We start from the raw sequence: 25,267 nt of genomic DNA on the forward strand, positions 1-25,267 counted from the left end.
GGCTAACACCCTGCACCATCCCTAGGGTGAAGCATGGTGGCAGCATCATGCTGTGGGGATGTTTTTCAGCGGCAGGGACTGGGAGACTAGTCAGGATCGAGGGAAAGATGAATGGAAAAAAAGTACAGAGAGATCCTTGATGAAAACCTACTCCAGAGTGCTCAGGACCTCAGCCTGGGGCGAAGGTTCACCTTCCAACAGGACAATGACCCTAAACACACAGCCAAGACAACACAGGAGTGGCTTCGGAACAAGTCTCTAAATGTCCTTGAGTGTTCTAGCCAGAGCCCGGACTTGAACACGATCGAACATCTGAAGAATCCTGAACATAGCTGTGCAGCAATTGTTAGCCATCAGGGATCCTATGGGAGGAGACGAGACAGTCTGGTACCAGTCACCATGACAGCCTTGAGTTGGGGAGGAGTGAGCACTTTGCGGAAGAGGTCAGGTCAGATGAAGTGAGGAAGAACAGATATCACTAAGGTTCTGTCTAGCAACAGAGATGCATTGGCTGTTCAGATGTGTAGGAGGAGACTCAGTCTAGGAGAAAGGGTTAAATATCAGTGCTTGTGTGAACAACGATCGATCGTGCATTCGGAAAGTATTCAGGCCTCTTGATCGATAGATAAGATAGGGATGTGGCCGTGGTTTGCAATATAAATCAAGCAGTCAGGCATTCTATTACTAATCGATTGAACATTAGAATGGGCAACAACGAGTGACCTACTGTAAGTGACTTTCAGTGTGGTATGATCGTTGGTGCCAGACACGCCGGTTCCAGTATATCAGAAACGGCCTCCTGGGCTTTTCACATATGACAGTGTGTAGTGTTTACTGAGAATGGTGCGACAAACATAAAACATTCAGTCAGTGGCTATCCTGCGGCCGAAAACAGCTCGTTGATGAGAGGTCGAAGGAGAATGTCAAGAGTCGTGCAAGCTAACGGGCCACAGACAGACAAATAACGGCGCAGTACAACAGTGGTGTGCAGAACGGCATCTCGGAACACACAACTCGTCGGTCTTTGTCACAGACGGGCTATTACAGCAGACAACCACAACGGGTTCCACTCCTACCAGCTAAAAACAAGAAGCGGGCCACCAACACTGGATATTTGAGGAGTGGAAAAACAGTTCCTGTTGCGTCATGCTGATGGCAGAGTCAGGATTTGGCGTGAGCATCATGAGTCCGTGGCCCAATCCTGGTGGGGAATGTTTTCCTGGCACACGTTAGGCAACTTGATAGAAATTGAGCAACATGTCCATGCCCCAAAGAATTCAGGCTGTTCTGGAGCAAAGGTGGGTTCGAACAAGTACTAGCAGGGTGTACCTAATAAAACGGCCACTGAGTGTAATGTAATGGCCTTTGTAGTGTGTTGTATAATGCACACTGACGTAATATAGAGTGCCTTGCGAAAGTATTCGGCCCAATTTTTCAGTTTTTGATTTGTTAAAAAAGTTTGAAATATCCAATAAATGTCGTTCCACTTCATGATTGTGTCCCACTTGTTGTTGATTCTTCACAAAAAAATACAGTTTTATATCTTTATGTTTGAAGCCTGAAATGTGGCAAAAGGTCGCAAAGTTCAAGGGGGCCGAATGCTTTCGCAAGGCCCTGTAGTAGTGTATTGTAGTACTTCTCTCGAGAAAGAGTTAAACCGTTTTGATGACCTGTTGCAGGTTGGGAACTGATTTCTTCAGTGCTGTGGTTCTTTGTTCCTCAGATACAGGCCCTTGTTTTGTTATTGTTTTTTATTCCACTTTTCACATTGAATCACAGCTGAAATGCATGTGTGATTTCCGTTAGCAGTCTCGCACCCACACATGCACGTAGGTACGCAGGCTGGGGTACTTGCACACACGCACACACATCCTCCTCCCCTCCACAGACTGGGTCTCCAATGACACATTATTTGCCATATAGTGCACTACTTCTGATCAGATACCCTACCCTTATGTAGTGCACTTAGGGATAGGGTGTCATTTGTCATTAGACCAATTGTTTGAGGTCAGAAAGAAAGTGTGGATGCCTGGACAGTCTCTCCCAACAATACAGGTAGACCAGAGAAGTCACATTCCTGATTGGCAGATGAGTGGAAACCCTGATTAGAAGCATCTGTTGTCCATCGGTTAATCTTTACAAATGCTGTTTTGAATTAAAAGAAAATTGTACCTAAATGCTGAAGAAGGCTATAAAGCCAAAACATCTGTGCACTTTTTCAAAATCAAATAATGGTGTAAGCTTTATGCGACATTTTTCTGAGTGCAAACCCATTACACCTTTTTGAGTGTCTCACAACATGCTATGCAACCCATGCTATGACCTCTGACCTCAAGCTATATTGCCTGAATGATTTACATTGTTTGACTAACTCCTTGCAGTTACAGGGAATCATATGCTGCTTGTCCATTTCTCTTCAGTCAACCTTGAGATGAGTGTGTGTGTGTTTCTGTAATGACTCAAGTGGATGCTAGTCATCTCCAAGATGGAGTTCTTTGTTCTGATGATGATGACGAGGGAGAAAGGAAGGGAATCGATCAATCGTAAACACAGTGAATGCCATGGTTTTTGTTTGATGTGAAGTTTTTATTCCATCGGCCTATTACACCGTACAGTATGAAGCCAATGTCCCTACATTTTGTTATGACTCATGACTCATTCACAGCCCATTTAGGTTCAGATGTAGGATCACTCGGGCTCCCGAGTGGGGCAGTGGTCTATGGCACTGCATCTCAGTTCTAGAAGTGTCACTACAGACACCCTGGTTCGAATCCAGGCTGTATCACAACCGGCTGTGATTGGGAGTCCCATAGGGTGGCACACAATTGGCCCAGCGTCGTCCGAGTTTGGACGGTGTAGGCTGTCATTGTAAATAAGAATGTGTTCTTAAGTTCTTAACTGACTTGTCTAGTTAAATAAAGGTTAAATGTCTAAATAAATACATATTTGAGCCACTTTGCTACAGCAGGAAAATAACCATGCAGCAACAGGAAATGTTAATTATTATGTGGATTATGGACATTTGTGTAGGGGTTGATACATTTTTCAAAATTTAACAACAGAAGCCTTTTTAAACCTTGAATACACTACAAGTTAAAAATGTCCTGCACTGCATTTCTCCTACAACAGGGTGATCAAATTAAAAGCCTAGATCTGTACAACACAAGGTGAGGGTGTGTTCTAACTACAGTCTGAAATGCTATTGTTCCTCTCTTCTGCTTTCAACATTTCTCTGCAGTCCATTTAGCTACTGAGCCATCATCAATACTAATCCCAAATCTCCCACAGGTGCCAATGAAGCATTACTAGGCCCTATAGCCACAATAACACAGCCCTGGCCCTTGGTGACACAGCACATCGAGGTCCAATGGTTTCCTTACATTTAGAAATCAAGGGTCAAATGAAGAGGCGATTTCTGCATCAATCTTCATAGTCAGCCAAAGTGATACTCAAACTAGCCTGGACTACTGTTAAAGCTACTTCATGACAACTGCTGATGTAAAAAGGGTTTTATAAAAAAAATTGCATTGATTGACAGAAATCTGGCAAGGAAGAGAACAAGCCGTAGATGATCTGCATTTTTCTGTCTAAAGTTCAGAGGAAGTCACTCTTCTCAGTCTCCAAAACACAATAACTCCATTGGTGAATAGGCTCCATGTCCTCTATGGTGTCCATGTTAGGACAGCCTTAGTCTAGGCACAACTGTTTTCAATCTAGAAGTTGTGATGAGACCAAGGCTATCCTAATATGGACAGCGTACTCTAACCCCTCACAGAGTACATGTAGCGTAAACGAACAACCTCATCTCCATCACATCCTACCTGATCAAAGGAGAGAGATGACCAAAGGTAAGAGATGAAATGTAAGTTGGGCTTTGAAAACCCTCTCTCTCGACTATCTATTTCTGCTCGGATGCAATCAGACATGGTAACATGCTGTGTATGTAAGAGCTCTTGTTTATGTTCTGAAGCTGTGGCGCTCCTTATAATGTTGTGAGTGTGTGTGGGTGTTTTGAGTGTTTTTTTTTAGTTTGTCTACATTAGAGAAAGTTTGTGTCTGTTGATTACAGTATTTGTGTGTGTGTGTCGTGAGTGTTGATTGAATGTTTACAGTATGCGTGTGTGAGCGCGGTGGTGTGTTTGTAGTCTGATGCTCTCTGATTACCGCGCATGACAGCTGCTCCCTCCATAAGACTGGCTCAGTGGCTCAGTGATCTGCTCCCTCCATAAGACTGGCTCAGTGGCTCAGTGATCTGCTCCCTCCATAAGACTGGCTCAGTGGCTCAGCGATCTGCTCCCTCCATAAGACTGGCTCAGTGATCTGCTCCCTCCATAAGACTGGCTCAGTGGCTCAGCGATCTGCTCCCTCCATAAGACTGGCTCAGTGATCTGCTCCCTCCATAAGACTGGCTCAGTGGCTCAGCGATCTGCTCCCTCCATAAGACTGGCTCAGTGGCTCAGTGATCTGCTCCCTCCATAAGACTGCTTCAGTGGTTCAGTAATCTGCTCCCTCCATAAGACTGGTTCAGTGGTTCAGTGATCCGCTCCCTCCATAAGACTGGCTCAGTGGTTCAGTTAATGAGACAGCATGCCACATCACTGGCTTCTCACTTTGGTCTCTTCTCCTCAACCTCTACAGACTGAGTGACACACACCCAAACCTCCTAACCTGGGAAGGCTGCTTACAGATGCCGTATCTTAATTTGAGCCAGTTTCACACAGCAGGAAAATAATCCTGCAGCAACAGGAAATGTGAATTGGATTGTGGATTATAATTAATGGAAATGTTTTATAAGGGTTGATGAAAAAAATGGAGAAAATCAAGGCTGACATTTTCAATCAGAAATTATAAACTTCAGAAGCCTTTTTAAATCTCTAATACACAAAGTTTGCATTTCAGGATGATGAAATTAAGAGTCGGCATCTGTACAGTTCACTATGATTAAAATACTTTCACCCAGACAGAATCAGTTGCATTCATATCTCTACAACCACATTTAGAAACTTTGGTAACACTGTTGTTGAAGATCACAGGTATTTAAAATCACTGGGTATAATGCTTTAAGATGACATAACATTCTAAGACCTGTCATAAGCAAGCATGATCGAGTGTTGTGACCTGGCTATTTCTTACAAAAAAAAAGTATGTTTTAGTGCCAGCAACTGTGTTCAACAGTTATTCATAAGTTGTAGCTACTGTATAGCAGCTTCTCAAAGAGGTTTGTCTCGTTAAAGCTAATGGACAGACTACGAAAACATAAATGGTAGAGTAGATCTGTCATGATACGTGAGATAACAAGCAGCATCAGTTCCGGTTCTTGGGTTTTTCGTCCCTGGTTATTTGGACAAATCACAATTTCACAGGTGTTAGCATCTTTCGAATTTCGTAAGGGGAGGGGACATCTGGCCCATAGACTTGCCCACAACTTGCAAAGAGAGAGTGTGAAGCGCTTCATTCCAGTTCCCATCCTCCTTTCTCTTAAGTATGCACCCAGAACTTACTCGTGCATCTGACCAATTACACAAGACTTTAATTCTGGGTTAACCGAGATAACTTTAAGGCAGAAAAATAGAAACATTAAACATTCACTAGACTACAAAGCAGTGATGAAGGAGACACTATAGAGGAGTTCAGAGCCCTTGTGTAGTAGAAGAAGAATCCGCCAATCAGCACATCACCCTTTGATCAAGGTTAATACACCAGGAACGCCAGAGGGGGTGGGTCTCTCTCACTCACCCTCTGTTAACATGCAAACAATGTGGCCTGGGGACAGGTGCAGAGCGGGGGAGGGGAACAGTGGTTGAAGGTCAGGCACAGCTCAGTGTGACATTGAGATGGGGAGAAAGAAGGGGGAGGGAAAGAAAGATGAGGGGAGGAGGAGAGAAACAGACAGCGAGGAGGAAAGATAGAAACAGCGAGGAGGAGAGAAACGCACACTCACTCCTCATATCTGACCCACCCCGCAGAGGCCAATGTCTCATTTTTAAAGCATCCGGCTGCGAGGTGAAATGGCACGACTGTTTTTCTATTTTCCACCAAACTGCATATCAATAAGGTGAGAAATGACGTCTTGTGTTGGGCCAAAATGTACTGTGTCCTTAGAAAGTGAATGGGAAAATAAGGAAGACACTAGAGGATGAGTAGTAGGAAGAGGAAGGCTAACTGTGAGCGTGACATTTAGACTGACCCTGCAGGTGCAAAGCAATGCCTTTATACTCATGGGGTTAGAGACAGACACACAAAACCTCTCACATACACTAGCCTAGTACACTAGCCTAGTGCACTCACCTACAAGTCAACATTCCACAGATCCTGTCACAATTAATTCCAGCAGAATGACCTAAAAATATATCCTAAACATACATGTTTGGCATATGAAAAGGAGTTGCACCTGGTAAGGAGTAGAATGAGAACACAGACAGGTCTGGTTCCCATGGCTACTAAACATACACTCCAATATACTAACAGCTGCAACTTCCCTGTCAGAATGTGCTAGGCTCAGTTCGGTCTCATCTGAACAAGGGGAGAAAGGAGGGAGGAGAGATCGATTCTACACAACACGCCCTCTGCTCATCCACTTCGTACTCTGTAGCCCCGAGGTGCCGGGGAACAGGGCCCCTGATGATCTATCGCAGGAGCCACTTGGTAGATCAACACATCTGATACTTGAGTATGTTCCAATTCTGCAAAGTATTACAACATTCAAGAATCACAGGAACATGATATACCGATCCTATAAACTGCACAGAAGGCACCAGATATCCTCACAGATGTCAGTCAGTCCATATCTTTATCTGTTAGTCAGTATCTCACTCGACAAGTTACTAAATCAGACCCGGGCAACGCTAACAGTAACAAACATTGAGACATCCAGAACACACTGCAAAACCTAGCATCTATAGTGGCCATGGTGTCCTAGATCACAGAGACCCCTACCTCACTTAGACTGTAGAAAGAGTCAATGGCAAAGATAGCCAGGGGAGCCCTTTATCCAGCTCTATGGCTGGTCTCTGTAGGGCAGCCATTTTTCCATAGATCCCCAGGACACCTGCAGCAGTGTAAAATACCAGCCCTACAGTCCATCACTAAGACAACGCTTCTCTGTGACTCCAGTGTATAAAAGCTCCACTGACAGAAATGTGTGGCTGCAGGCACTAAAAGTTTTTGGTGACCGCTAAAGTAGTATTAATTAGCTGACACTGGAGTGCCGTAGTGCCTGCAACTGTTCGGATAAAAGAAAACGTTTCCCAGTGGTGTTTTTTTCTTCTGGGTTTGTTCGGGCCAACAGGTCAGAGGCATTACCTACAAGGGCCCAAGGGAACAACTCAGAGCCATAGATTGACCTATAGGTGGGGTAGTCTAAGGACAAGCAGCTAGACGTATCACTTCTAGCCTCCTTGTCCAAGATGGAGGAGCCAATGCCAGGAGGATTATGGCATTGATGTCAACCATCAGGGTTGCGTTCATTCGGCACCAAACAGATGTAAAAGGATTGACACAGAGGGACTACCCAGACTTGTCCAATAAGAAAACAGTTTTCATTTTCCCACTACAAAATGTTTTCCATTGTATGCCCTAATGAACACGATCCAGGTAATCTATCCCCAAGGGGGAGAGGGAGGGGAGGGCAATAGTTATCCTATGGGAAACTTGCTGATAGCTTCTTTATTGAGGAAGAATGTACTTACTACCATTGTGATATGTGGTTGTCTCACCTAACTATTTTAAAATGAATACACTAACTAACTGTAACTAACTAACTGTAAGTGGCTCTGGATAAGAGTGTCTTTTTATTTATTTTATTTCACCTTTATTTAACCAGGTAGGACAGTTGAGAACACCTTTATTTAACCAGGTAGGATAGTTGAGAACACCTTTATTTAACGAGGTAGGATAGTTGAGAACACCTTTATTTAACCAGGTAGGCTAGTTGAGAACACCTTTATTTAACCAGGTAGGCTAGTTGAGAACACCTTTATTTAACCAGGTAGGCTAGTTGAGAACACCTTTATTTAACCAGGTAGGCTAGTTGAGAACACCTTTATTTAACCAGGTAGGCTAGTTGAGAACACCTTTATTTAACCAGGTAGGCTAGTTGAGAACACCTTTATTTAACCAGGTAGGCTAGTTGAGAACACCTTTATTTAACCAGGTAGGACAGTTGAGAACACCTTTATTTAACCAGGTAGGCCAGTTGAGAACACCTTTATTTAACCAGGTAGGACAGTTGAGAACACCTTTATTTAACCAGGTAGGACAGTTGAGAACACCTTTATTTAACCAGGTAGGCTAGTTGAGAACACCTTTATTTAACCAGGTAGGCTAGTTGAGAACACCTTTATTTAACCAGGTAGGACAGTTGAGAACACCTTTATTTAACCAGGTAGGCTAGTTGAGAACACCTTTATTTAACCAGGTAGGCTAGTTGAGAACACCTTTATTTAACCAGGTAGGCTAGTTGAGAACACCTTTATTTAACCAGGTAGGCCAGTTGAGAACACCTTTATTTAACCAGGTAGGCTAGTTGAGAACACCTTTATTTAACCAGGTAGGCTAGTTGAGAACACCTTTATTTAACCAGGTAGGACAGTTGAGAACACCTTTATTTAACCAGGTAGGCTAGTTGAGAACACCTTTATTTAACCAGGTAGGACAGTTGAGAACACCTTTATTTAACCAGGTAGGCTAGTTGAGAACACCTTTATTTAACCAGGTAGGCTAGTTGAGAACACCTTTATTTAACCAGGTAGGCTAGTTGAGAACACCTTTATTTAACCAGGTAGGCTAGTTGAGAACACCTTTATTTAACCAGGTAGGCTAGTTGAGAACACCTTTATTTAACCAGGTAGGCTAGTTGAGAACACCTTTATTTAACCAGGTAGGCCAGTTGAGAACACCTTTATTTAACCAGGTAGGCCAGTTGAGAACACCTTTATTTAACCAGGTAGGACAGTTGAGAACACCTTTATTTAACCAGGTAGGCTAGTTGAGAACACCTTTATTTAACCAGGTAGGCTAGTTGAGAACACCTTTATTTAACCAGGTAGGACAGTTGAGAACACCTTTATTTAACCAGGTAGGCTAGTTGAGAACACCTTTATTTAACCAGGTAGGACAGTTGAGAACACCTTTATTTAACCAGGTAGGCTAGTTGAGAACACCTTTATTTAACCAGGTAGGACAGTTGAGAACACCTTTATTTAACCAGGTAGGCTAGTTGAGAACACCTTTATTTAACCAGGTAGGACAGTTGAGAACACCTTTATTTAACCAGGTAGGCTAGTTGAGAACACCTTTATTTAACCAGGTAGGCTAGTTGAGAACACCTTTATTTAACCAGGTAGGCTAGTTGAGAACACCTTTATTTAACCAGGTAGGACAGTTGAGAACAAGTTCTCATTTACAACTGCGACTTGGCCAAGATAAAGCAAAGCAGTGCGACACAAACACAGAGTTACACATGGAGTAAACAAACGTACAGTCAATAACCCAATAGAAAGGTCTATATACAGTGAGTGCAAATGTAGTAAGATTAGGGAGGTAAGGCAATAAATAGGCCATAGTAGCAAAATAATTACAATTTAGCAATTAAACACTGGAGTGATAGATGTGCAAGTAGAGATACTGAGGTGCAAAGGTGCAAAAAAACAATATGGGGATGAGGTAGTTGGGTGGACTATTTACAGATGGCTATGTACAGGTGCAATGATCGGTGAGCTGCTCTGACAGCTTACGCTTAAAGTTAGTGAGGGAGATACAGTGCCTTGCGAAAGTATTCGGCCCCCTTGAACTTTGCGACCTTTTGCCACATTTCAGGCTTCAAACATAAAGATATAAAACTGTATTTTTTTGTGAAGAATCAACAACAAGTAGGACACAATCATGAAGTGGAACGACATTTATTGGATATTTCAAACTTTTTTAACAAATCAAAAACTGAAAAATTGGGCGTGCAAAATTATTCAGCTCCTTTACTTTCAGTGCAGCAAACTCTCTCCAGAAGTTCAGTGAGGATCTCTGAATGATCCAATGTTGACCTAAATGACTAATGATGATAAATACAATCCACCTGTGTGTAATCAAGTCTCCGTATAAATGCACCTGCACTGTGATAGTCTCAGAGGTCCGTTAAAAGCGCAGAGAGCATCATGAAGAACAAGGAACACACCAGGCAGGTCCGAGATACTGTTGTGAAGAAGTTTAAAGCCCGATTTGGATACAAAAAGATTTCCCAAGCTTTAAACATCCCAAGGAGCACTGTGCAAGCGATAATATTGAAATGGAAGGAGTATCAGACCACTGCAAATCTACCAAGACCTGGCCGTCCCTCTAAACTTTCAGCTCATACAAGGAGAAGACTGATCAGAGATGCAGCCAAGAGGCCCATGATCACTCTGGATGAACTGCAGAGATCAACAGCTGAGGTGGGAGACTCTGTCCATAGGACAACAATCAGTCGTATATTGCACAAATCTGGCCTTTATGGAAGAGTGGCAAGAAGAAAGCCATTTCTTAAAGATATCCATAAAAAGTGTTGTTTAAAGTTTGCCACAAGCCACCTGGGAGACACACCAAACATGTGGAAGAAGGTGCTCTGGTCAGATGAAACCAAAATTGAACTTTTTGGCAACAATGCAAAATGTTATGTTTGGCGTAAAAGCAACACAGCTCATCACACTGAACACACCATCCCCACTGTCAAACATGGTGGTGGCAGCATCATGGTTTGGGCCTGCCTTTCTTCAGCAGGGACAGGGAAGATGGTTAAAATTGATGGGAAGATGGATGGAGCCAAATACAGGACCATTGTGGAAGAAAACCTGATGGAGTCTGCAAAAGACCTGAGACTGGGACGGAGATTTGTCTTCCAACAAGACAATGATCCAAAACATAAAGCAAAATCTACAATGGAATGGTTCAAAAATAAACATATCCAGGTGTTAGAATGGCCTAGTCAAAGTCCAGACCTGAATCCAATCGAGAATCTGTGGAAAGAACTGAAAACTGCTGTTCACAAATGCTCTCCATCCAACCTCACTGAGCTCGAGCTGTTTTGCAAGGAGGAATGGGAAAAAATGTTAGTCTCTCGATGTGCAAAACTGATAGAGACATACCCCAAGCGACTTACAGCTGTAATCGCAGCAAAAGGTGGCGCTACAAAGTATTAACTTAAGGGGGCTGAATAATTTTGCACGCCCAATTTTTCAGTTTTTGATTTGTTAAAAAAGTTTGAAATATCCAATAAATGTCGTTCCACTTCATGATTGTGTCCCACTTGCTGTTGATTCTTCACAAAAAAATACATTTTTATATCTTTATGTTTGAAGCCTGAAATGTGGCAAAAGGTCGCAAAGTTCAAGGGGGCCGAATACTTTCGCAAGGCACTGTATGAGTGAGAGAGATATGAGTCTCCGGCTTCAGTGATTTTTGCAATTCATTCCAGTCATTGGCAGCAGAGAACTGGAAGGAAAGGTGGCCAAATTAGGAATTGCCTTTGGGGGTGACCAGTGAAATATACCTGCTGGAGCGTGTGCTGCGGATGGGTGCTGCTATGGTGACCAGTGAGCTGAGATAAGGCGGCGCTTTCCCCCAAAAATACTTATAGATGACCTGGAGCCAGTGGGTTTGGCGACAAATATGAAGCGAAGGCCAGCCAACGAGAGCATACAGGTCATCTATAAGTATTTTTTGGGGAAAGCGCCGCCTTATCTCAGCTCACTGGTCACCATAGCAGCACCCATCCGCAGCACATGCTCCAGCAGGTATATTTCACTGGTGGGTAGTAGTGGTGGGCTTTGGTGACAAAACGGATGGCACTGTGATAGACTGCATACAATTTGCTGAGTAGAGTGTTGGAGGCTATTTTGTAAATGATGTCGCCGAAGTCAAGGATCGGTAGGATAGTCAGTTTTACGAGGGTATGTTTGGCGGCATGAGTGAAGGATGCTTTGTTGCGAAATGGGAAGCTGATTTTAGATTTAATTTTGGATTAGAGATGCTTAATGTGAGTCTGGAAGGAGAGTTTACATTCTAACCAGACACCTAGGTATTTGTAGTTGTCCACACATTGTAAGTCAGAACTGTCCAGAGTAGTGATGCTAGACGGGCGGGCAGGGATCGGTTGAAGAGCATGCATTTAGTTTTACTTGCATTTAAGAGCAGATGGAGGCCACGGAAGGAGATTTGCTAAATGACTAACATGTAAATGTATGACCTGTCACCACAGACAGACCACAGATCATTAGAAATGCCACGCATGTCGATATAGACTGAACTATTACACACAAGCTCAGAAAGGCTGGGATCAGGGGAAGGGATGACAGCCACCGAGGTCAACAGTGGCCTTGCACTCTAATCAGAGATGGTAATGAACACACATGCAGACAGACGCTCGCTCACTCTCTCTCACACACAGGTGTACATAAATACAACAGCTGTCAATAGAAAGACATTCATGCACTCAACCAAGGAGAGACACTGGACATGACAACAGTTGAAGAGACATATGGTGACAGTCTAAGGACAAGAGAGGTCAAGCGCCTGACATACCCAGCAGGACCTGAATGAGAACAAGGACAGAGCTATCAATAGTCTAATCAAGGGGACTTGGTGATTGGGAACGTTTCTTGTGGACCGCCACTAACAACACTGGTCTCTGTGAAGACTATCAAAACGCCTATAGGGATGCATAACAAGAAACACCACCAGGGTTGTCTCAGAATAGGAGCGCTGTTCTAGGACCAGTTTAGCCTTTTAGGTCATAATGAATATGATTACAAGGACAGGAGGGGATCTGTTCCTAGATCAGCACGCTTTCTCTGGATACGGGCCCAGAACCCCAGCTTTGATCTCAGATCCACATGAGCTTCCATCAATTCCACTGATACCTTTTAACCAACCGACTTTATACATGATGAAACAGAACATTTGTCTCGTCCCGAAAGGCATAAATCTAGGCTGTGTCCCTATGGGCCCCGGTGAAAGGTAATGCACTGAATAGGGAAAAGGGTGTTATTTGGGACATGGCTGTATAATGCCAGGAGATGTCACTCAGGGAGGGAAAGACAGATTTATGCAGTTAGAAGCTGACTTTTTTCCCCCTACAGGATCCGACTAGCGTTTGTACGTTTGAGTGAGAGCAGTAGGATTGAGAGAGATTACTTCTACACAGGAGAAGAGGTGAGGTAGATTATACAAAGAAATGGGGAGGTAGGGAGGGAGAGCGAGAGAGTCTTTCTGATGCTCAACAACAAATCAGTAATAAACATAGAGCCCATCAGAAGAGGTTGTTATTTGGCTTGGAAAGAGAAGAAGAGGGGAGAAGGAGAAGAGCAGAGAAACAGGATATTGCTCTATACAATCTGCTCTCCACCTCTCCCTTGTGTCTTTTCATGCTCTCATCCTTCCTTTCCCTCAATGCCTTTTAAGAGGACGTACGCACCCACCGCTGTTGGTTGGCACCCAATGGGGACATCTCCTTCACCCATTATGGTTGTCATGGGAATACTGGTTGTTATGGGAATGATCAACTCCTCTCGCTCAAGTTGGAGACATGTAAGGGTAAATGCTAATATTGATAGTATTCGGTGCACTGAGTGCAGACCTGGGTTGAACATTTTACATTAGTTGTTTTCTTTGAAATATTTTAGGTGCGCTTGATTTAGCTTACCTGATAGGACTGTTTTATTGGTTCCATTATACCAGACAAACTAAATCAAATGCTTCTAAAGTCAAATAAAACATGCTATTTCTATCCTGGTTTGCACTGAACAAATACCAGTTAGACCAAGCCAAATTGATCAACTTCGGCAAGACGGTATAGTTTCTCTCTGCTGTAATGAGTTGCCATGGGATTTACTGCTGTTGATGAGATACTGTATGATTCCATTTCCCCACCAGTATCTTTGGGGAGTCAACAACAGTGACACCGTCTTCCACTCCTCTTCACACATATTATTCTCAGCAATGAGATATATAAATATCCAAAGTGAAATCTGGAGAATAACTAAAGTGACTATGTTTCAACTCTCAGACGATGATGGATGAGAACAATCACAATGTGAGGAGAACAGTGAGTGTGTGTGTGTGTGTGTGCAGCACATTGATAGGTTGAAACGTTGATTGCTTGTATCTGTTGGTAACAGAGTTGATGAGCCTGACTGGAGCGTCTGACAGTCTAATACATATTGTTCACATCTGGACCAACTCCGAGTCTGTCCATAAAGTGATTGATTGACGTGCTTTGGTGAGACAACAGACTAACCGAACTCTGAGTGAGTGAGTGAGTGAGTGAGTGAGTGAGTGAGTGAGTGAGTGAGTGAGTGAGTGAGAGAGAGAGAGAGAGCCTCAGATGCATACACAATGACTTAGCTTCCTCCAATTTCTCACATTGGAATATTGCACTTTCGCTTGCACAAATGCAAAAACACACACACATAAACCATGTGGAAATTGGAGACGCATCATAAAGTGCCTAGAATCAGGTCAAATCTGGACACATTATGCATCTAGCATTATTCATAATAACAAGGGCTTGAAACCAGAAACCAGTTCTAACCTCTCTGCAGAAACATTGCCCAGCAACCACAGTTGAGACTAAATATGGAGTAGAAGAGCCCACCCCCCTCACTCCCTCACTCTTCATCTTTTCATTCGCTGTCACATGAGTAGTTTGATAACCTATTTCATAAAGGAAAATTAATTATACGAACGACAATCATTGAAATGTTGTCTTTCCTATTGAAAATGTGCCAGGCAGCTGCAGCAGCCACTGCCCCTCTCTTTCTCGTCAATAACAGATTTGTGTATGTTCCTCTTAATAAACAGAGTATGCAGATTATATAAGAAATTAATGAATAAAATAAATAAATAAAAACACAATTAATTAACTGCATCAATCAGTATCCCTCTCTTATGTAAGCAAACCAAAACACTCCTGGGAGCGTATGCCTGTTCCTAAACCATTAGAAAATAGGAGCTGAAACAAGCTTACATAACCACAACAAAAATCTACCAACATTTAAATGCATGTTGGACATTAATCAACATTCTGCTCTTAAAGAGGCAGAACACAGAGTATACCAAACATTAGGAACACCTTCCTAATATTGAGTTGCACCATCCTGGACATGAACCCAGCCCTGACACTGGAGAGGCAACAGTTACATAATGAAGGGATAAAGGGAGAGTCAGGGAGGTAGGAAAGACAAAAAAGGAAAATATAGAATGGGGAGAGGGTGATACAGAGAGAGAGAGAGAGAGTGTGCGTTGTTGATACCCACATAGCTGAACAACTAGTTCAATATACATCTGCGTGATCAACTAAAACCCCCAGTGTCTACAGCTACACCTTGATGAGACATGTTATCCCTGTCCAGAAACAACCCGAGCTATGAGGAAGAACACAGTTCCACCCAATGAACAATGAAGTCAGGAGACAGCACAGGAGTTGAATAATAACAGCATTTATTATTCATAATAATGGAAAAACAATTGATATTGGTGTCAGTTCCACCACCTATAAAACATTCCACCTCAGTCAGCCCTATACAACATGCTTACATCTACCTTTCAAGTGTTTTGACAATTGGTGGGCAATCTTACCCTGCAGGGTCCAGTGTGGGTCCAGACCATGAAGCGTATCCATCACCAATCATCTAATTGCTTACAACTATTTGCTGCTCTCAGATTCACAAACATGTAAGATACGGTTTAGGCCAATAGAGTCAATGATCAACTCAGGCTTTTATTTTTTAAAGCAGCAGCAGCAGCAGAGTATAGTCCCTCCTATTAGAAGCATTGAAGCAGCCCACCTAATGGGTTCAGCTGAAAACATAAGGCCATTACTCTGCAGGAAGTTGTCAGGGTTCAAGTTTTGTGTCAAGTCGAAGGCAACAAAGGAGGTAAAGATCAGCTGGATTAAACCAGCCATGATGAACAATAGTCCAATAAAGTTAATCACTTCGGCTTCAGACGGATTCCTCTTGATGCAGTTAGTGCACTTTGATCTGTAGAGGAAGAATATCAGCCCTAAAAATAATATCAGCCCGAGCATAAAGGAGAAGGAGGAGAAGGATAAAATCAGTTTCCTTCTGTACTGCAGAAGGTCTAACATTCCTAAAGCACATGCCCAGGTCACCATGGAGATTATCCATCCTATGACCCCCGTGGTGATGGCCGCGACCTCTGTTCCACTTGTATACAGAGTTCTGCTAAGTATGGCCCCTCCAATCAGGAGAAAGGCTGCAGCCCCCCAGCCGAAGTAGAGCGCTCCCCCCAGTTCCCTCTTCTCTCCGGTCAACTCATTGGAGGAGTTGCTGAGGATTGCCCTGGCCTTCCAGGAGACAGGAATGAGGATGAGAAATCCGGCCAGGATGAAGAATATTCCTGATATAATGATCAACTTAATGTAGTTGGTGGTCTTGTGCCCAACCATGGAGACCATGACTCCCAGAATCCCCAGGATAATAGCCATGATGGTCATGGCTCTGGTGGCCTGCAGGTTGGAGCTCCATGCGGAGCTTGGCATGGAGTCGTAGACCTCACACTGAATGTGGCTCGTGCTCCTTTTCACACAGCTCATCCACAGGCCGTCCCAGACCTCCTCCGTGGTGACAAAGTTACCTGCTGTGAAGGTTGTCTCCATCCAGGTGGGGAGTGCACACACTACAATGGTGGTGATTAATCCTATGACTCCCAGGACGATGCCCACAATCTCCATGCCCATCGACATACTGGGTCCCTGGGTACATTTCTCTACACCTGCCCGTCCTGGAGGTACAAGGATGTGACTCAACAAAGACATTTCAAAACCGCAGAGATGTTGAACTTCCAGAGATCCTGGAGCTATGACAGCTTAAGTCTTTACAAAGTTCAAGAACAACAGATTATTTCACTCTGAAGTTTGTTGCTGAGGTCTTCTGTAAGATAAGACAACTGAGCCACTCAGTAGACCTCTATATAACCGCTCAATTATGTGATGTCGTCATGGAAACATAACCTATCACTACAGATTTGGGTCAGTATGTGGTTGTGGTTGAACTAGTGCAATGTACAGCTGTCTTCCTGGTCTATTTAAAAGTTACTGTTACATAGGAAAGTATTTCCACCAGTATGTTTTACCAAAATGTCAGATTAGTGTTTGTGTGTGTGCATGCATGCGTGCATGTTTGTTTGTCTGCGTGTGTATGTGTCTGTGAGGTGTTTTTTATTATACATATCCCTCCCTGAAAAAGCTATCGGATACACAATGCAAATTGCTACGAACGCCATTGAACTGTGAGATGAAGAAAGCATCAGAAGTCCATTTCACCAGGTCTCTGGGAGCTCAACTGAAAACATTTCAATAGCAGAAGTCTAAAGTCATTTACGCTCACAAACACACACTATGGGACCAGACACACACCTCCCATTCAGAGCCGCTGACCATGACCTGCTAACGGGAGGCTGAGAAATCATTTACGGGGTCATGATCCAGGCACTCCAGAGGCCAGAGCAATCAAGCACAGAGCAATCTCCTGGTCTGTGTCCGACATGGCACCCGATACCCTACATAGAGCACTACCCTACATAGAGCACTACCCTACATAGAGCACTACCCTACATAGAGCACTACGCTACATAGAGCACTACCCTACATAGACCACTACCCTACCCTACATAGACCACTACCCTACATAGAGCACTACCCTACATAGACCACTACCCTACATAGACCACTACCCTACATAGACCACTACCCTACATAGAGCACTACCCTACATAGAGCACTACCTTTAACCAGAGCCCTATGGGCAAAAGCAGTGTACTGTGTAGGGAATAGGGTGGCATTTGGGACGCAGACCAGCCCTTTCAGCCAATCGCAGCAAGGTAAACAGTTCTATGCCTGCTATATCTAGGTTCATCCAGTATGAGAATCAACAAAAGCCATAACTGTGACCATTTTATAAGAAATAGTGAAACATAGAAATATAATTACTTGAATATCAGTTATATTCATTTAATTTCTTTGGTGTGAATCGTAAAGGTTTTACACGCTGGATGAATCTAGTTGATGATCCCTGCTGTAGAGGTACTGTTGTACTGTAACAAGAGGCCATGCAGTGGGGAGCCAGCGAGAACCTTGAGGGTAATAATGACAAAGGATTTGAAATATAATGGCAATGAAATACATTTGATTTAATAGGATTGAATGGGAAGGTTTTATGGTGTGAATTACAAAGCTTTTACAAGCTGGATGAGATCCAGTAGAGGAACGGTTTACCAAGAGGCCATGCAGAGGAGAGCCAGGGAGAACCTTGAGGGTGAAAACGTAATCACGAGGGTCTCACAGCGCAGCAACACAATTAAATAACCAATCAATATGACATGAGCAGACCAGGCAGTAAGCCTTTATGTTAGGAGTTCAGAGCCGCTGTGGCTAGTCAGATAATGCTACAGCATGTGTGTGACCACTCTAAAGGAAAGATTTAAGGGCTATAGCTTGCACTAGCCTTGAGTCTATAGGGTCTGCAGTTAAACGTACTGAAAAGAGATGCAGTAGCATTACATCAAGAAGCAATACAGAAATACAATGAAGGAGAAACCAACCAGGAACAACACACACGTGCACGCATACGCACAAATGCAGGCACACATACACGCCAACAGATACACACCACAGGAGGTTGGTGGCACCTTAATTGGGGAGGACGGGCTCGTGGTAATGGCTGGAACAGTATAGGTGGAATGGTATCAAATACTTCAAACATATCGCTTCATTCCAGCCATTATTATCGGCCGTCCTCCCCTCAGCAGCCTCCACTGACACAAACGCAAACAACCCCCCCCCCTCCCCCCAGACTCATTGGAAATTAAATTCCAGAACCCAGACTCATTCCTAGATGTATTTCTCTCTGCCCATGGGGGGGCCGTGGATTTGGCACAGGAGAGGAGATGCCAATCAGCAGGGGACGGTTCCTAAATGAAAGCATGTCAAACTAATTTAAGAATCGATAGGTCTTCCAGAGAGAGACTGGTATCCACAGAGGAAACACTTCCAGCCTCAGGGCTTAAAGACACAGGAGAAGCTCTGTTCTGGAAAACATCTATTCAAAAGTTCAGCCAGGAATGGACCCATTTTATATACAAATATGAGGTATGAAGGACATTGATGGAATGTTACCCTTTTTATAGAAACGTGTGGGTGTGTCCATGTATTATCCATCCCCACTCACCCTGAAGTCGATGCCCACAGTAGAGATGAAGCTTCCTGCCAGGAAGGCTCCGTCTTTGAAGCGCACCAGCAGACAGGTCTTCCCCACCCCGGAGTCTCCCACCAGCATCACCTACAGCACAGCAAGAGGGACAAACTGAATGAAAGTTTTTTTTTAAACACACATCCCACAAAGCTGCACAAAGGAAGGTTAAACAGTAAGTGAACATTCCCTTTGTCTCAATGTAACAAGGACAAACTGAACATGACAGGTTCCAGCACACTTCCCCAGAGAGACAAAACAGTTCAATAGTCTTTCAGCACAACCCCCAATCTCCTCCCTCATAACGTCCCTGGTCACAACATATTGGTGTGTTCCAGCCGCGTTGTCCCAGCCGCGTTGTCCCAGCCGCGTTGTTCCAGCCAAGTTTTTACAGACGCGTTGTTCCAGCCGAGTTGTTCCAGCCGGGTTTTTACAGACGCGTTGTTCCAGCCGAGTTGTTCCAGCCGAAAAATCCAAGAATCACTGCTGTACACAATGGCTATGTTCACTACAGGAAATATCAGACCTCTAGCAAACCATTATAACTCCATTCACTTATGTGACATTGTCTCTTAACACAGGTAAACATCAGGAACACAAGTGGCCATAAGGAAGTCACCTAGACATTATTGCACATCTGGTCATTTGTTTTGTTCAGCATTATTATTAGATTCTCATTAAACCTTATGATAAATGGATTAAAGCGCCCTCGACATGTTGGTGTTTGGCCAGTAGAAATGAGTGTGACTGGGCATCTGGAAATTTGGTTCTGCTCTTAATTTTGGTCGGATAGCAATACTGAATTATGTGCCTGTGCGTGTGAGTGAGTGTCCTGCTGCACACATTCCCCTCTTTCTGGGGCCTAATGACATTAAAGAGTTGATGTGTTTAGTGTAATCAGTAGAGATGCAGTAGAGATCTAGCCAGGTAAGGTCAGGTTGATAAAATCTCAGTGGCATCTTCATTCCTCTAATCTTCTCTCCTGTTCCCACATCCTCTCTTATCCTTATCTACCCCTCTTCTCTCTTCCCCTCTCATCTCCTCCTCTGTTCTTCCATCCTCTCTTATCCTTAACTACCCCTCTTCTCTCTTCCCCTCTCATCTCCTCCTCTGTTCTTTCATCCGCTCCTGTCTTTTACTCTCTGTCTCCCTCTTAAAACAGCAGTATTTTAAAACAGACCCAGGCAGAGTGAATAGAGCAGGAAGTGATGCACCCTGTTTTTCCTCTGTTAACCATCTCCCAGACTATGCGCTGCTCTACAGAGTGTACGGTGAGTGACATATGGCAGCTGCCTCAGCACAGATCAGCTGTAATAAACCAGGCTCTCGCAGGCCGCCAGCCCCCGCACACAGCGGATCCAGTGGCGCACCGCAAATCAAACCCTTTTGTAGGGTGCAGGCTACATCTCATTCCTGGCCCAGTAAACTGACTGGAAAACGCTGTGGTTTCGCTCTTAGTGTCTATGAGCAGAGTTTCCCTCAGCACACAGCAAACTCAACTTCTCTCTGATGTTTGAGTCAGTGACTCGAAGGAAGAACATTGGTGTTAGGAGTTTTTTCCCCCACACTGGTTTTAGCCGTTGTTTCAACTGATATTTCACTCAAAAACTGAATGCATCTTCATCATAGAGCACTTTCAGTACAGAGCAAAAACTATCTTGTGACATGCACATTGTTTTGGGAATGTATTAACAGTGGAATAATGAACTAAATATCTAAATATAGTTTAAGTGAAGTGATCCTTTAAGGCTCTTGTTTTTGGGCTTGAATGATGAAATGAACAGCCTCCAGTTGGAATAATGCTTGTGAGCTCAACTGAGGTGAGCAATGTATGAAATGCTACAAATGAGCTCCACTGTGCGAGTATTTCTGGGTAATAGTCTCAAGGGTGCCAAATTGAATGACATTTTGTAAATCTGCAACTCTCTCCAGGGGTTGGGTTGTTGCTCTAGGCCTATCCTTTTCAAGAGCTGCCACATTTCTAACTGACTAAAACAAAGAAGGGTTGTGTGGATGCGAGGCCGGTTGGACATTCCTGCAGTCAGCATGCTCACTCAAAACTGAACAAAAATATTAAAACGCAACAATTTCAATGATTTTAATGAGTTACAGTTCATATAAGGAAATCAGTCAATTGAAATACATTTCATTAGGCCCTAATCGGATGGGGCCACAGTGTCTCCTGACCCCTCCTGGCTCAGCCTCCAGTATTTATGCTGCAGTAGTTTATGTGTCGGGGGGCTAGGGTCAGTCTGTTATATCTGGAGTACTTCTCCTGTCTTATCCGGTGTCCTGTGTGAATTTAAGTATGCTCTCTGTAATTCTCTCCTTCTCGCTTTCTTTCTCTCTCTCAGAGGACCTGAGCCCTAGGACCATGCCTCAGGACTACCTGGCATGATGATTCCTTGCTGTCCTCAGTCCACCTGGCCGTGCTGCTGCTCCAGTTTCAACTGTTCTGCCTGCGGCTATGTTTGCCTGACCTGTTCACCGGACGTGCTACCTGTCCCAGACTTGCTGTTTTCAACTCTCTAGAGACAGCAGGAGTGGTAGAGATACGATTAATGATCGGCTATGAAAAGCCAACTGACATTTACTCCTGAGGTGCTAACTTGCTGCACCCTCGACAACTACTGTGATTATTATTATTTGACCATGCTGGTCATTTATGAACATTTGAACACCAGAAGAGGACTGGCCACCCCTCATAGCCTGGTTCCTCTCTAGGTTTCTTCCTAGGTTTTGGCCTTTCTAGGGAGTTTTTCCTAGCCACCGTGCTTCTACACCTGCATTGCTGTTTGGGGTTTTAGGCTGGGTTTCTGTACAGCACTTTGAGATATCAGCTGATGTACGAAGGGCTATATAAATACATTTGATTTTATCTATGGATTTCACATGACTGGGAATACAGATATGCATCTGTTGGTCAAAGCTACCTTCAAAATAAGGTAGGGGCATGGATCAGAAAACCAGTCAGTATCTGGTGTGACCACCATTTGCCTCGTGCAGCACAACACATCTCCTTTGCATAGAGTTGATCAGGCTGTTGATTGTGGAATGTTGTTTCACTCCTCTTCAATGGCTGTGCGAAATTGCTGGATATTGGGAGGAACTGAAACACGCTGTCGTACACATCGATCCAGGGCATCCCAAACATGCTCAATGGGTGACATGTCTGATGAGTATGCAGGCCATGGAAGAAATGGGACAATTTCAGTCTTCCAGGAATTGTGTACAGATTCATTTGACATGGGGCCATGCATTATCAAGCTGAAACATGAGGTGATGGCGGCAGATGACTGGTACAACAATGAGCCTCACTGTATCTCTGTGCGTTCAAATTGCCATGGATAAAATGTAATTGTTCTTGTTGTCTGTAGTTTATGCCTGCCCATACCATAACCCCACCATGGGACACTGTTCACAAAGTTGCCCTAATATTGCCCCCAGCACAAGGTGCACCTGTGTAATGAACATGCTGTTTAATCAGTTTATTGATATGCCACAACAGTCAGGCGGACGGATTATCTTGGCAAAGGCGAAATGCTCACTAACAGGGATCTTTCAATTCAGCTCATGAAACATGAGACCAACACTTTACATGTTGCATTTATATTTGGTTCAGTATATCCTCACTCTTAATGGAGCAACAGGAGTATATCAGAGAAATAGACTACCATTCAGACAGCCTAACTAACAGTGACTCATCAACAGGATGGGGATTGGTAAGAAACCATGTTGGCTCTTCCTAATAACCACTGCTTCCCTTTGTTTAATCAGTTGGCTCTTCCTAATAATCAGTCACTTCAAAGACAGACGGGCACATCACCGGGCACATCACCGGGCACATCACCGGAGGGACAGCCAGAAGGAAGACAGTTTGGCAACACATCTCACCATTTTTAGGGAAATGGCGAGAGAGGAGAGGAAAAGGATAAGAAAGGAGAGAAGAGAGAGAGAGATGGGGTAAGGAAGAGAGAACTTTGAAGCAGTGGCAGGATGAATTGATAGCCATCACAACCTGTTGATTAGCCTTAAGACGACACGGCTTCACTACTACACAGAAAACTGCCAAATAGAGAATACATTATGAGATGTGTTGGCTCTTGGTCCCATATGTGACCTTCTTTGCTTGCTGAGGTGCTATTGATTGTCTTTAGTGACACAGCTGTGGCAGAAGAAATAGCTCAGTTTGATGAATGAGTGTTTTGTGGTCTTGTAAAACACCCCAGGCTTGACAAGGTGAACACAAAAGGTCACTGTGGTGATTAAAGTTTACACAACATAATGTTTACATCCCATTAGTCCTTTCAAACATGTAGGATAACCTAGGTCTTGGCCTACTTGCTTGATGCATATTCACACATTACATTTATTATCTGTAGCCCATCAACCTGTCATGTGTAGCCCATCAACCTGTCATGTGTAGCCCATCAACCTGTCATGTGTAGCCCATCAACCTGCCATGTGTAGCCCATCAACCTGTCATGTGTAGCCCATCAACCTGTCATGTGTAGCCCATCAACCTGCCATGTGTAGCCCATCAACCTGTCATGTGTAGCCCATCAACCTGTCATGTGTAGCCCATCAACCTGTCATGTGTAGCCCATCAACCTGTCATGTGTAGCCCATCAACCTGTCATGTGTAGCCCATCAACCTGTCATGTGTAGCCCATCAACCTGCCATGTGTAGCCCATCAACCTGTCATGTGTAGCCCATCAACCTGTCATGTGTAGCCCATCAACCTGCCATGTGTAGCCCAACAACCTGCCATGTGTAGCCCAACAACCTGCCATGTGTAGCCCATCAACCTGTCATGTGTAGCCCATCAACCTGTCATGTGTAGCCCATCAACCTGTCATGTGTAGCTCATCAACCTGCCATGTGTAGCCCAACAACCTGCCATGTGTAGCCCATCAACCTGTCATGTGTAGCCCATCAACCTGTCATCGGTAGCCCATCATCAACCTGTCATGTGTAGCCCATCAACCTGTCATGTGTAGCCCATCAACCAGTCATGTGTAGCCCATCAACCAGTCATGTGTAGCCCATCAACCTGTCATGTGTAGCCCATCAACCAGTCATGTGTAGCCCATCAACCAGTCATGTGTAGCCCATCAACCTGTCATGTGTAGCCCATCATCAACATGTCATGTGTAGCCCATCAACCTGTCATGTGTAGCTCATCAACCTGTCATGTGTAGCCCATCAACCAGTCATGTGTAGCCCATCAACCAGTCATGTGTAGCCCATCAACCTGTCATGTGTAGCCCATCAACCTGTCATGTGTAGCCCATCATCAACATGTCATGTGTAGCCCATCAACCAGTCATGTGTAGCCCATCAACCTGTCATCGGTAGCCCATCAACCTGTCATGTGTAGCCCATCAACCGGTCATGTGTAGCCCATCAACCTGTCATGTGTAGCCCATCAACCTGTCATGTGTAGCCCATCATCAACCAGTCATGTGTAGCCCATCAACCTGTCATCGGTAGTCCATCAACCTGTCATGTGTAGCCCATCAACCTGTCATGTGTAGCCCATCATCAACCTGCCATGTGTAGCCCATCATCAACCTGTCATGTGTAGCCCATCAACCTGTCATCGGTAGTCCATCAACCTGTCATGTGTAGCCCATCAACCTGTCATGTGTAGCCCATCATCAACCTGCCTGGTGTAGCCCATCATCAACCTGTCATGTGTAGCCCATCAACCTGTCATCGGTAGCCACTATATATGTTGTTGAATAATAATAGCCTAACAAACTAGCAATTTACTGAGATAAAATAATAAAGTGACCTACTGTTATTGTTTACAAATAATGGCTATCATAGCATAATGCTCAGGTGCATTTACCTTGAATGCGATGTCATAAAACTCGCTGCTGTTGCTGAGTGAGGGTCTGCTCGGATGAACCATACCATTCGCCTGCACCACGCTCCCCGTCCCTGCGGTGCTCTTCCCAGTTTCCCCCTTCTGGTTTCCGGTGGGGATGCCTGTCGTCGGGCTGCTGTTGGCGTTTTTGCCCTTACC

At 44.1% G+C, this 25,267-nt stretch overlaps 2 protein-coding genes across 2 annotated transcripts in view; both read right to left on the reverse strand.

Moving 5' to 3' along the window:
* The window catches only part of LOC110538818 (ras-related protein Rab-26), a 109,458-nt gene that overhangs the window by 83,528 nt on the left and 663 nt on the right, over positions 1-25,267 (reverse strand). The window contains exons 1-2 of the mRNA XM_036939137.2: positions 25,091-25,267; positions 19,215-19,325 (exon numbers count right to left, since the gene is read on the reverse strand). The exon at positions 25,091-25,267 is cut by the window's right edge and continues 663 nt beyond it. Of these exons, the coding sequence (XP_036795032.1) occupies positions 19,215-19,325; positions 25,091-25,267 (288 nt within the window). The remainder of the gene's footprint in view (positions 1-19,214; positions 19,326-25,090) is intronic.
* On the reverse strand, positions 15,449-16,927 carry LOC149978986 (claudin-6-like). The gene has a single exon (XM_090194312.1). The coding sequence runs from the start codon at positions 16,802-16,804 to the stop codon at positions 15,746-15,748; it is 1,059 nt and encodes a 352-aa protein (XP_090050438.1). The 5' UTR covers positions 16,805-16,927; the 3' UTR covers positions 15,449-15,745.

The sequence above is a fragment of the Oncorhynchus mykiss genome, chromosome 13 (genome assembly GCF_057628025.1).
Source record: "Oncorhynchus mykiss isolate SJ-2025 chromosome 13, ASM5762802v1, whole genome shotgun sequence".
NCBI classification, from domain to species: domain Eukaryota; kingdom Metazoa; phylum Chordata; class Actinopteri; order Salmoniformes; family Salmonidae; genus Oncorhynchus; species Oncorhynchus mykiss.